The sequence below is a fragment of the Podarcis bocagei genome (genome assembly GCF_964188305.1).
Source record: "Podarcis bocagei genome assembly, chromosome: 1".
Classification (NCBI taxonomy): domain Eukaryota; kingdom Metazoa; phylum Chordata; class Lepidosauria; order Squamata; family Lacertidae; genus Podarcis; species Podarcis bocagei.
The window spans coordinates 28,897,191-28,910,134 of NC_138125.1; the positions used below are offsets into that span (position 1 = coordinate 28,897,191).

General features: G+C 41.8%; 1 protein-coding gene across 6 annotated transcripts in view; it reads left to right on the plus strand.

Moving 5' to 3' along the window:
* The window catches only part of CEP128 (centrosomal protein 128), a 191,390-nt gene that overhangs the window by 128,347 nt on the left and 50,099 nt on the right, over positions 1–12,944 (plus strand). For all 6 annotated transcript variants that reach the window (XM_081172676.1, XM_081172677.1, XM_081172678.1 and 3 more), the window contains one exon: positions 8,915–8,964. In XM_081172676.1, coding sequence (XP_081028802.1) covers positions 8,915–8,964 — 50 coding nt within the window. The remainder of the gene's footprint in view (positions 1–8,914; positions 8,965–12,944) is intronic.

Genomic DNA, 12,944 nt, shown 5'->3' on the forward strand with positions numbered 1-12,944 from the left:
GGTCTGTGAAGGACCAAGCTGCTCCAAAGGGATGAATAAAAATTCTGGAGTGCATTTCTTTGAGAAGGGTGGAAAACACATTGCCTCCTATCATTTTTAGCCCTGGTCTTCAAAACAGATGTTTGCTGGGCACAGATGAATCCCTTTGTCCAGGTGGCTGCAAAGAACAAAGAGCCTTTTCTAAGGCAAGGAAATTAGAGCTATGGGAAGGGGAGTGTGTTAATTGTACAAAACTGCTGGATTGAGCTTTAGGAAACCCTGACTGGGATTTGAGGGGAGAAAGTGTATGTTCTCTAGTCGTAACACACTTGCCAGAGAAAGGAACAATGTTTGATTTGCAGAAGGAGACCTTGCAGGGACTTAAGGTTTGCGGGGGAAATGCCATATTGCTTTTCTCCTTAATTCTCTGGGAGTGGTGGGCCGTACTTACGTGGTGGAAAAGGAGAGGCACTCTTCATCTGCTCAGAGAGACTATATTCCTGCTGACTTCTAGGAATGAGTCGGGCTACTAAACCCAAACATAATTTGTAGACCCCTGAATGAGGTTTATGTTTATCAAGGGCTCAAACATCAAAAGACAAATGAAAGAATCATCGTCTCAGGATTTTAAAGTCAGTCTCTCATAATTATATGGCCTGATTTGTGACTGGGTGAACATTTGGATATTCAAGGTCTGAATACTTCCTCTGGAACTCTCACATTGTTTCTTTTGTACACCAGAGAAGCATATAATCCTAAGAATAATTTGTTCTTCCAACATGCTTGTAAAAACTTTTTGAGTTTTGCACATGTTCTAGCTAAACGGTTTAAATGCATGCCAAGTACTGTTTGGGTTAGATTTGTTTGAAGCACATCCCAACATTGTTTTGGTGCCACTGCCGATTGTATCTCTAGGTGTCACAATAGTACCAATTGTGCAGACCATCCACCAATTGTTATCCTGCAGTGTAAAACAGCACTTCCCAGAGTTCACTTGCCCTCACTACATTCTGTGTAGTTTTGCAACAGATCGATTATTCAGCCTGGAGCCCAAAACTGCAGTTAATGCAGAATGAAAATTAGTTTTCCTAACATGGTTATAGTGAAATGGCTGTGCTTATAGCACAATAAAGAATATTTTAAGCTGTGGGTGGAACCTTTTTCAGTTCACAACCCCTCTTGGATAACCTTCTAGGCTCAATGTGACGGTGGTGGGTGGGGCCAGAGACAAAAGGGGCGGAGCAACAGAAGTGACTCTTATCTTTGCACAGGAGGCTATGTTCCTGTTCCTTTTGTTGCCGCTGTTGTTGTTATTTCAATTTATATGCTGTCCTTTATCAAAAGACCCCAGGGCTGTGTGCAGCAGAACACATTTTACGGAGCATAATAATAAAAAGCGTAATAACAGATAAAAGAATCGTAATAACAACCCCCACACCAGCTTTAACGGGCCATAGATTAGTTAATGGCCAAAGGCCTGGGCAAAGTTCCACACCCTTGCCTTTTTAATTCTGTTGTGGACTGTGGGCATTTCTCAACAACAACAAAAATCCTGTGCAGGAAGATATCACAGTGGGTTAATTAATCATATGTGTCTGTCTATAAGTGATGCCTATTGAGTTGCAAAGATTGCTATAAGTAGGCATAGCAAACATTGTGTATTTGTTCCAGAAGTATCTATTTCTGTGGTGACACTGTCTGCCACCTCCTTCCCTCCCCACACAAAAAAGCATTTGTAGTGACATGCACCCAGTCTTAAGGTAGCAGAATAACTACATCCATTGTTACATCTACTTTCTGGCCTGGTCTTTGGCTGATTTTAAAATGATGGCAACTGCTATATTGTTTTCAGTGGCTTATGGTGCCATGTGGCAGGCTAACATCACTTATGGAAAATGTCCTGTGTTATGGAAGTATACAAAGGAAGCAATTGACATCCTTTAAAAAAACAACTTTGCTGCAGTTTTATGCCATATGTGCAATGGCTGTTTTGCAGTGTACAAAAGCTATTCAGCTTTCCCCAGAATCCACATGTTCTCACTACATTCTGCTCTGTGAGGAAAAAGCCTTGTGACAGAATGGTTCTGTGGACTGAAGCCCAAAACTGCAGTTATGCAGAATAGTACCTCTGAGAGTCTACTTTGTCAGCTGCAACAGAAATTCTGGCAACAAATGCCCTTTTCATTTGACAGATGGAACTGTGTAGTTGGCTTGTGAATCTATAATTGCTCGATAATTGCCTTTCGGGTAATGTGTAGGTTGCATATTATAAATACATTAAAATGGATTAAGTACAAGACATATCTGCTGCCCAAAGTGTCAAATCTTGCTAAGAATAAACGATATAAAATATAACCAAAGGTAGGGGGGTTGCAGGGAGGGTTACAGTGGGATGCCTCAAAGTTATGTCAGGAGTAGAAACAGAAATGTTAGACGTTCAGGAGAGTTGCTTTATTTTGCTCGTATACTAAGTCCACTTTGAGCATTTCGGCATCTGATATAGGAAACCCACTTCGTTCTTCAAAGGAGCACACCCATTGCTGCCATTATGTCTGGTGAAAACTAACTTTGGGTCACCGTTTGGCTTTAAAGGGTCTTCTCTGTGGCCCTTTCATGAGCTATGGGCGTCAGAGTTATAACCTCATCTACACTTTCATATCCCTTTGAGTTGCCAGTTCATCAGATTGACAGACCTGAGGCGAAAGTTTGCCTAGATTGGGAAGTAGCCGTGTAGGCCAGCTTGGCATGGAGTCTCTGCTTTTGTTATGGACCTTCAGTTTTGCAGCCTTATTTTTGGATGCCCAGAAACAAGTTTGGATTTTTAGAGTTGCAGAGGTGTTGAAATTAATGTGAGTTGTCAAAGGAATGTGCATAAATGGCAACAATAAATATTGACAGCATGAATGGGGAAATGCATACATTGTCCGGTCAATATGTAGTGTCTCCAATTTAGGATGAAGAATTGAATTTCACCTCTGGGGTTTGTACATTACTTGATCAATGAGCTTAGCTACCAAGTGCATATTGACCAGGCAGTGTACAAACTTTCTTGTTTTTATGATCAGTTTTATCGACCTTCTTTGTGCTTTCGTGTGAACTTGACAATCACTAGTGATTGTCCACATTTCTGAATTCAGTTAACATTTAATCCCCAATTTAGAAAGGGAGCAATCTTGGCATACAGTGCTACACAGACATAAATTTTCTCCTATGCAGACATAATCTCAGAGAAGAAGAACACCCACATACACATTTTTATTTTTATAAGTAAAACTAGGAAGAACAGCAGCAGCTTGACCCGTTTTCTAAATAAACATTTGTGCTGCACTTCAGAAATGTTAGTGTATATTTCCCCCCTTCTTTCCTGTTCCTTCTTTCTGTCCTTCAGTTCTCCAGCCATTCAAGTTCTATTGTCAGCATTTTAAGAACAAAAGGATGAGAGCATAAAACGTTAGCCCTGCTGGATCAAACCAAAGTCCCATCTAGTACAGCATTTTGTTCCCACCAGTGGCCAGCCAGATGGCCATAGGTAGCCTGCAAGCAGGATATGAGCAGCACAACACTCTTCTGCTCATGTTCTCCAGCTACTGACGTTCTGAGGTGTACTGCCTCTGATGCAGCTATTATGACTCCTAATCTTTGATAGCCGTAAAGGTAAAGGGACCCCTGACCATTAGGTCCAGTCGTGTCCGACTCTGGGGTTGCAGCGCTCATGTCGCTTTATTGGCCGAGGGAGCCGGCGTACAGCTTCCGGGTCATGTGGCCAGCATAACAAAGCCGCTTCTGGAGAACCAGAGCAGCACACGGAAATGCCGTTTACCTTCCCGCTGGAGCGGTACCTATTTATCTACTTGCACTTTGACGTGATTTCGAACTGCTAGGTTGGCAGGAGCAGGGACCAAGCGACGGGAGCTCACCCCGTCGCGGGGATTCGAACCACAAACCTTCTGATCGGCAAGTCCTAGGCTCTGTGCCTTATCTTCCATCAATTTGACTAACCGCCTTTTAAAGCTACCCAGGTTGGTGGCCGCTACTCCATCTTGTCATAGCAAATTCCATAATTTCCTATGAACTGTGCGAAGATGTACTTCCTTCTGTTTGTCCTGAATCTCCCACTGTTCAGCTTCATCGGACAACGCTTGTTTCAGAATTATAAGGGAGAAAGAAAATGTGTCCACATCTACTTTCTTTTGGCTTTATTCAGGGCTTCTGTACGATATACTACACTGGGCAACAATTTTTTACTTTTTGAATGTTGTCTAGATTTCTACAACTGATTTAGGGTATTTTTGCACTGCTGAATCAGGAAATGGCATCTGTTTCTCTCCATCAGGTCAGGTTTTCTGAAAACTGAATGGTGGGCATTGATAAAGGAAAGTACACGTAAATTGCATGTTGCTTCACCATTTTTCAAACTTCAGGGCTTGAACTTCTGTTTCTTGGAACTCCTGGAATGCTCAGCAGCACGGAGGTCTCTCTTCAGAGTCCAACAGTAGTCAGCCATCATGACTGCGTCCCAGCAACCCTGATACCTGGTCTCCATCTCTTTCATGTCCTGATGGAATCTCTCCGCCTGCTCGTCACTCATTGAACCCAGGTTCTCAGGAAACCGGTCCATATGTGAAAATAGGTAGTGCATCTTGACGCTCATGTTGCAGCCCAGGTTTCTGAAAGCAGTCAGCATGTTGTTGACAAGTTCTGCGTAGTTTCTGGCCTTATTGTTGCCAAGAAAGTTCTTCACTACCAGAACAAATGCCTTCCATGCTTCCAGTTCCACTTCGTTCATTGAGTTTCCAAACTCTGGATCTCTGATGAGCTGACGGATCTGAGGACCGTCAAAGATGCCAGCTTTCAACTTCTCTATGGTCAATCCTGGAAAAGCCTGGCACAAGTAAATGAAGCAGTCACCATCCTTGCCCAGAGCCTTGGTGAACTGCTTGATTAAGTCGAGCTTGATGTGCAGCGGTGGGAAAAGTATTCTGTCTCTGTCCACCAGAGGGTCGTTGATGACGTTTCTTTCTTTGCAAGGCACCAATTCCTCCCGCACAGGCCAGTCCTTCTTTGTGTAATGCTGAGCACGGTCCCTACTATCCCACATGTACAGAAAACATGGGTACTTGGTGAAGCCAGACTGTTGTCACAACAAAAAGTTCACCATCTTCAGGTCAACACAAATAAACCACTTATGCTGATCATAACCAATTTTCTCCAGCACATACTTCACCGCTTCATAGTTCTCCTTCAGTGTACTTGAGTGAGCCAGGGGTATAGAGGCAAACTGGTTGCCATTGTGTAGCAGAACACATTTCAGTAATCGCTTGCTGCTGTCAATGAACAGTCTCCAATCTTTGGGTTCATACTGTGGCACTCCAAGCTTGAGCAGAAGCTGCGCAATATCTGCACAGTACACCAAGTCCTTCTCTTCCGAGAAAAAACGGAGGTACTCTTGATGCCTGTTGCGGAAGAAGCTGATGCGAGCACTGTCAGAGAGGAGGTTTTTTTCCTTCAATCTGGATGCCAACAGTTCGGCAGAGTCCTTTGACAAGCTGAGGTCGCGAACTAGATCATTCAACTCCTTTTGGGAAAATGGATGTGGAGCATCATCTTCAAGAACCACTTCTTCTTCTTCATGTCCTTCAACACTGGAGGCATCTTCGTCACTAATGTCAGGAAGTTCTCCGAAGATAGTCACTGGAATTTCATCACAATGACCTACAGGACGACGTGCTGATTGAAGATCAGGATACTTTGTGGGGCGGCTGCCCCATTAACTTAGTTTTGATCCCCCAACTTTATGCTTTGCTGCACCAATTTATGGAAGATTTCGAGGTTTTATGACTTCAAACTGATCCCTTTTCGACATAATCACCCAGAACTATCAGACCTGAATATTTCTTGTCATTAAAATAATCATTTCCAATCAAAACAATTATTTGACAAGGCATTTTACCCCCATCAACTTCTTCTAAAATGCTCCACACAAGTGTACATGTGAACAAAAACGTAAAAAAAGACATGTGGCCATAGCTCAAAAACTTGACCTGATTGAGCAAAACCAATGTGATTTTTGGATTCAGCACATCAGATTCATCCTAAATCAGCTGAAGGAATGCAGACAACAAATTTGTTGTTGACCAGTGCTATCTTTAAAAGTGGACATATATTTTCCCATATTGGCAGCACAGGAAGAATTGAGCAGTTCAACCATAAAATGAAAATAGTTTCTTATTCATCCAGTACAAAGAGGCCTGTTTAAAACACATGCACCAGATTAACTGCTGCAAGAGGGTAGGGTAGGGACTTATCTGCTGAATTTGAGAGAGTTGGAAATACATTCCAGGTCTGTTGCCAGCTACTGCTTGCTCAGCGTCCCTTCCGAAATGAATAGGTAGGTATTTTCCATTCAGGTCCTAGGGAGCAGCTGTTCCGCATCACAAAGTACGCTATCACAATTGGCACAATTTTTAGCAGCCTCAGCAATGAGGTTTATGGATACCAAATTGAACTGCTTCTTAATCAGTTTGGATCAAAGTTACAGCATATTAATGAACAACCCATTTTCTGAAAGCACAAACTGCTCCTATCTGTGTCTCTCATACGGGGCATAAAGGATAAAGGAGTCCATTCTCTAAGTTTGCTCATCTGACTCTGTTTGTGTATAGTAGGTTCACAGAAAACCGAACTTTGGAGGGGGGGTGGGGGGGATAGAGCCACTCAGTGACCTGTACAGCAGCTTCCCACATAGTCAAGACTTATGATGGGATATGAAAACCTCATTGATTTAGTATTTGGGAATTTGTCTGCCGACTGTCATGTTGTTTCAGTGTCTGAGACAAACCACAAAGGGTATCCGTTCTTCTGGAATGTTGTTTTTAATTCTACCCCACAAGTTTCCTGCCATGATTTCTGATCAGAAGGAGATTGATGCCACAGTTGGGCTAACATCTTAAGCTAGCCTGTTAGCCAATTGGTGGCAGCAGACCAAGGCAGAAGCTTAGATGTCTTAATTATTCACAAGTTAAGTCGTAACTGAAGGGAGTCTGCTAGACAACGGCCTGTTTTGTGCATATTGTAAGATGATTTAAAATATGATCCCATATTTTCCACACAAGAATTGGCTGTTGATTTTGGGTGAATTTGGAAAGGGGATTTTTATATATATATAAAAATCCAGCTGAAGCACATGTGATTTGTTTTGAATAGCCTAAGCTCAAGCAAGGGGTAGTGCTTTCTTTTTATGGGTATAATAAAATAGGAGAATGTGCTGACAAATGTTTTAAGATCCTGTTCAGTGGCTGTCCTTTTCAACTCCTACCAATTTGTTGCGCTTACCTAAATATTAATCTTGTTTGGAGGATGAAGGAACTCATGCTTATGCTCAACTCTGTCTGCAGTAGATATACAGAAATATTACCTGTGTTTAATAGCTTGTGGCTGTTAGTTCTTAGCTGGGCTGTTAGGGATTTTGATATCCAGGAAAATAGTGGAGGTGTTCCATACATTTAAAGATAGTTGCAGTATGCTCATTTTGTGCTTGCAGGATGTGATGCCACTTACCAAGAGTTAAACAGCTCAAAGGAAAGAATAGCAGGCTTCTGTCGCTCAATATTTCATGATCTGTGCAGGATCTTTGATAGAGGATCCTGATATTATCTCTAACCATAGTGGTCCGATGCCAAAAGGCTAGCTTACCGTATAGACTGCAATCCCTAGTGTTCATAAATGTGTTCTATATTCTTCTCCAGTGGTAGCTCCCTGCACAGTATACTTGTATGAGCTGCCAAGCCATTTTTTCAGTAGGCTAGTTCACTTTATGATGTAGGCTAGAGGTAGAGAGCCTGTGGCCTCCCAATGTTGTTCTACTCCAACATTGCATCATCCCTGTCCATTGTTCGTGCTGGCTAGAGCTGACCTGCTCTGGTCACAAGTGAAGTTTCTAAATTTCTACATTCTGACTTGCAAGCTCTAATTTAATGAATCTTTCTTCCGTTTTCTTCCCAATGAGAAAATGGCATGGATTTTAATACTTAGTTGTGGGGGGATAGAATATAAATTTGAATATTTTTGTGATTAAATGTATGCTTATACACAGCCTCTGGGATTGGTGGATTAAAATAATCTAAATAAATAAATGACAAATATGCTTTCCTCCCTCCTGGTTAGGGGGAGACACATTTGACAACCTATATTTAGCTTTCTACATATTTCTACATTTTGTTTTTACCCCAGAATGAGGTGTTTACGTCAGCTGTGCAAATATTTTTGCAATGTCTGGAGGCCTTCATCTTTTACTTGCCCCTCCCCTCTTCCTCCCCTCCCCTGCTGCTTGATGTCTCTACAGGGCCCACTCTTGTGGCCTGCTCCACAGTATCTGATCAGCCAAGATAACCCTGCTTTGCTCTTTTTATCATGGAAAAGAGCATCTTGCAGTGGAACAATATCACTGTGTATTTGGCCTTAAAGGTCCATGAGAAAGAGAGCCCCAAAGCCTCCATAGAACAACACTGCTGCTCCCCCATCTTAAGAAAGAGAAGTACTGTACAGGGCTGTTACATTTGCTGAGGTGGCGTGGCAAAGATGCCCAAGAAACAGGGCACCACCCGGGCCAGGTTTCTAAAGGAGTGGGACCAGTAGTTGGGAATAATAGCAGGGAAGGAAGAAACAGGTACAATTTCTCACTCAGCGACTTGCTCAGAATCAATTGATGAGCAAGTGAGTGGCACATCTGGCTTATAATTATAAGTACCTCTAATTTGAAACTCTGTTTACTGAATCCTAGCCTCCTGTGAGATAATGAGGCTGATTTTCTGATTTCTTTTAGTTTGGGGATGGTTCAAGTTTGGCAGCATTTATGTACCTGTTCATTTGCATCAATTCATAAGGCACATTGTTTCCCTTTTCTTGATGTTCTTTTTTTTCTTTTTTGAATATGCAGATCTACTGGAGAAGACTCTCAGGAAGGAGGAAGAAATAGGTGCTCTGCAGGTATTTTCATTTATTTGATTGCAGTAGCCTTCCAGCAGAGGAAAGGCTGCAGCTCAGTGGTATAACATACTGTCTACACATGGAAAGTCCCTGATTCAGTTGCTTTAAAATGTGATGGCACAAGGATGGAGAGACCCAGCATGAGACTCTGAATAGATGGTGCCTGTCAGGAAATACAGTTCTGGGCTGAAGGACTCGTTATGTGGCAGCTTCTCATATTTTACCTTTTAACCTTTCCACATTATGTATTCATAATTACGACTATCCAAAACTGTCTCTCTCATGAACCATGCTGTGGTTTGACAATGATGGCTCAGCAGTTGGATTGTGTGGGTGCTGGTTGCTGATTGCCAGCCAATAATTAGATAATATAGCCAACCTAACCAGCTTACAGCATCTCATCCTGTGTTTTTAGAATCTGCTGTTTGTCTGATCTACACACTCTGTAGCCACAACTGAAACTCAAGCCATGTCTTCCCAAAGCCTGTGGACAGCAGATCCAGCCCATCAGCAAAAAGAGGCCTCCCCCCACACAGCCAAAGCTGTACTTAGTGTGGCTATTTTGGAAGTTCATATTTTTAAATAGGTTACTTCGTGTTGATGATACATATTCATAAGTGGAAGGTAGTAAGAACTAAACAGAGAACACTCTTCTGTAGAGAATAAGAAAAGGCAGTTTCTTTAAAGAGAAGCAGGGCTGGTGTTGCATCATGCTAGAAGGAATGTGTAAATATTTTATTGCCGAATACCCATTAGATTTATTTGGACTATGCATTGCTGGAGGAAACAGGGCATTAGCGTAATGGGTATGTGTATGTTTGTGATATTTGATATTGTTGCCATTTTTTTGGTGCTCCAGTTCATGATTGTTCTGAATTTTCTGTTTCTTCTGTAATGTAATGGCATCTTTCCATTTTGCATCATCCACATTTATAGCTACTGCCCACTCCTTTAAATGTACAGTGGTACCTTGGTACTTGAAGGGCTTGGCTCCCGGACACTGCAAACCTGGAAGTGTGTGTTCTGGTTTGCAAACGTTTTTTGGAAGCCGAACGTCCGACGTGGCTTTTGCGGCTTCCGACTGAGTGCAGGAAGCTCCTGCAGCCAATCGGAAGCTGCGCCTTGGTTTTCAAATGGTTTCAGGAGTCGAATGGACTCCTGGAATGGATTAAGTTTGATAATTAAGGTACCGCTGTATGATGAAAATCTTGAGCAATATCTTAACTTGCTTTTGTAGGTATTACTGTATGCTGGCATAAATTCACTATAAAGAAATTCCAGCAGAACTTTGTTTTTCCCTGTGCAAAAGATGTGCCTGTAGCAGTTTTCAACATTTGCTATTCTAGGAATCACATCTAACCCTAGCCTGTTACCTGGGGCCACTTTATTTTGTTTTTGCTGCCCACATCCACCTCTCTCATATCCTGGTTATAGTGTAAGGTCTAAGATATGGTATTGCAAGTTGCAAGTTCCCAAGTTGAATCATGCCACTGCCTTTAACTTGGTGATCTTACTTTTTTTGAGAATGCAATTTTGGGCTGTCAAATTTTTTTTTGCTGAAGTACAGGCATATGAATTCAATTTTAGTAAACCAGTTTTAGTCGGGCAGGATTTGTTGTCTTAAAACCATGTGTATTATAAATAATTCCATTGCCCTTGACGTTCTTTCTTCCCCCCATTTTTAATTTTCTGTAGTTTGGCCTCTTCTGTAGTTTGGCTAATGCTTAGAAAGCATGTGCAATAGGGGATCAGGACTGTATTGGTTCGTCTCTATGGCAGGGCTCCCACCTCCCTGCCTGACATTCATGCAATTTCACATTTGCTAATCCCTTGAGACGACATCAGTTTGCCACGAGTCCTCAAATAGTAACGCCAGTGTTCATGAGACTTGCCAAGGTTGACTGAATTCATCAGTACCTGCTGGTGTGCATTAATTCAGCGTATCTACACATTTTTAAAAAATAAACTCCCTTGTTCATAAAATCCTTTTCCATTCCATTTTTGTCAGTGTTGCTAAAGTTCTTAATAGCTTTTCTTTTTACAAAAAGAAGGAAAGTAAGGATTCAGTAACTTGTTTTTTGCAGTTATTATGCAAGTCTTTAACGTAACATTGGCATTGATCATAAATATAGGATTTAAGGGATATCAGATTTCTGAAGACATTCCTGCATTTAGGGGAGGGTGTAAATCTAAAAGGGAGCAAGTCTGCATTTAGTGGAGAGGGTAAATCTAAAAGGGAGCTTAAATACAATAATAGTAGAAAATATAACATTGACATATGAAGAAGGCCCCAGCAATGGCAACACAGATTTGGAGTTTACAGAACTACATTTCCTTCCCAAATGAAAAAACCCCTGAATAGATTTATCTCAGGGTTCTATAGATTAGAAAAGAGATTTATTGATCTATCTTGTTCTCCATTTCTTATTTTACAATGTATTATTCCCCCTTCCCTTAATTGCTGCATTTCATTCAAGCCTTGGCACCTCTTACAGGTGAAGCTATGAACATGTAAAAATGTTTATGAATTATTATGTATGTTTATGTATGTTAGGAGCAGGTTGTCTTAGGTGCTGTGAATGTGCTTTCAGGCCAGATGCTGGAGGCAGCTTTGCACCTTTGCTCAGCACTGGGCCGGTAGAGGTAGTCAGGTTGCTGCCATGCCCTGTACATCTTCACATCTACAGGCCAGGAAAAGCATCTGCTCTCTTGGTCAGCTTTGTGATAGAATGAAAAGCAAGGGAAATGTGCCGAAGTGAAGATTGTAGCTTTTGAATGAGGGGAAATAATGCTTCAGATTCCCAATTAACAGTAACGTTTTTCATGCACATTTGGGCAGTGCTCTCTCATATGCACACATCTCACCACACATGATTGTATGAGGCTAAAACAGCTCTTTGAGACATTGGACGGAAGGGAGGAAAGAAGGAAGGGGCAGTATACAAATGCAACAATTTAAACATGTTTGGGGGCAATAGGGAGGAATAGTTCATCTCTCTGCATAGTCATAATTAGTGGTGGTTGCATCAACTTTGCTTGGCTAAATATTTGCCATGGTAGAACCAATTCCTGGCCACCATCACTGAGCAGCAACTGAGGGAACGGTGGACACCACATCCTTGCTTGAGCATAGCCAAGGAAAAGAGCAGCTATCAAAGGATTAAGCAAGTATGTGCTTCCTGATTGGCCATCACTGCCTAATGTAGGTGCAGACCAATGATGTCAGTGGCCCTTGGGAGATGCTATTGGCTAGTCAGCCAGGCTGGCCAGCACTAACCCAGCTGCCTTTGCTAGCCCTTCTCCTCCTAGCCTTTGCTACCTTCTCCTTAACATAATGCTTAGGAAGGTCCCTTTTCCCAAAGTTGCTACTCAGTAGCAGTGGCTAAATTCTGCCCCCACATCACCAGGTGCTGAGAAAAAGTAAACTTGAACCAAACACCACAGAGAAAATATTTTTGTTCTAGGTCTGGAGACTCTCAAAAGATAAAGGTCCATTAATTATCATTTGAAACCAGAGCTAGACAAAAGTTATAGGGAAAGTGTTCTGTGAAAGTAACAATTTTACATTGTCTAAGAGGTTGACTGACTACCCTAATGGGTCTTTTTAATCTCTGCTTTCACTGATTGTAGACAGGATAAAATTAGCTTTGTGCTGTAATCTTTCAGCCTTGCCCTGCTGCCAAAGGGTAAGCAGGGTCTTCAGCCAATTAGGCTATCGTTTCTCAATTTACTGCCCTGTTACAATCTCAGGAGAACAGAGAAGTGAACCTAGTAAAACACAGTTTCACTAAAGTTTCAGTGATCATTAAGTTTTATCACTTTGTTTTACCAGAAATGTGCAACTTAATTTTAAACTCAAATTTATAGCAAAATAAAGCCTGCAAATAGGATGCTCTGAGAGTAATGTGTATGTCTGCGGAAAATATTGAAGTTCGGCAACTGACTGGGTTTGAGCTCACTACATAAAACAAATAAGAAAT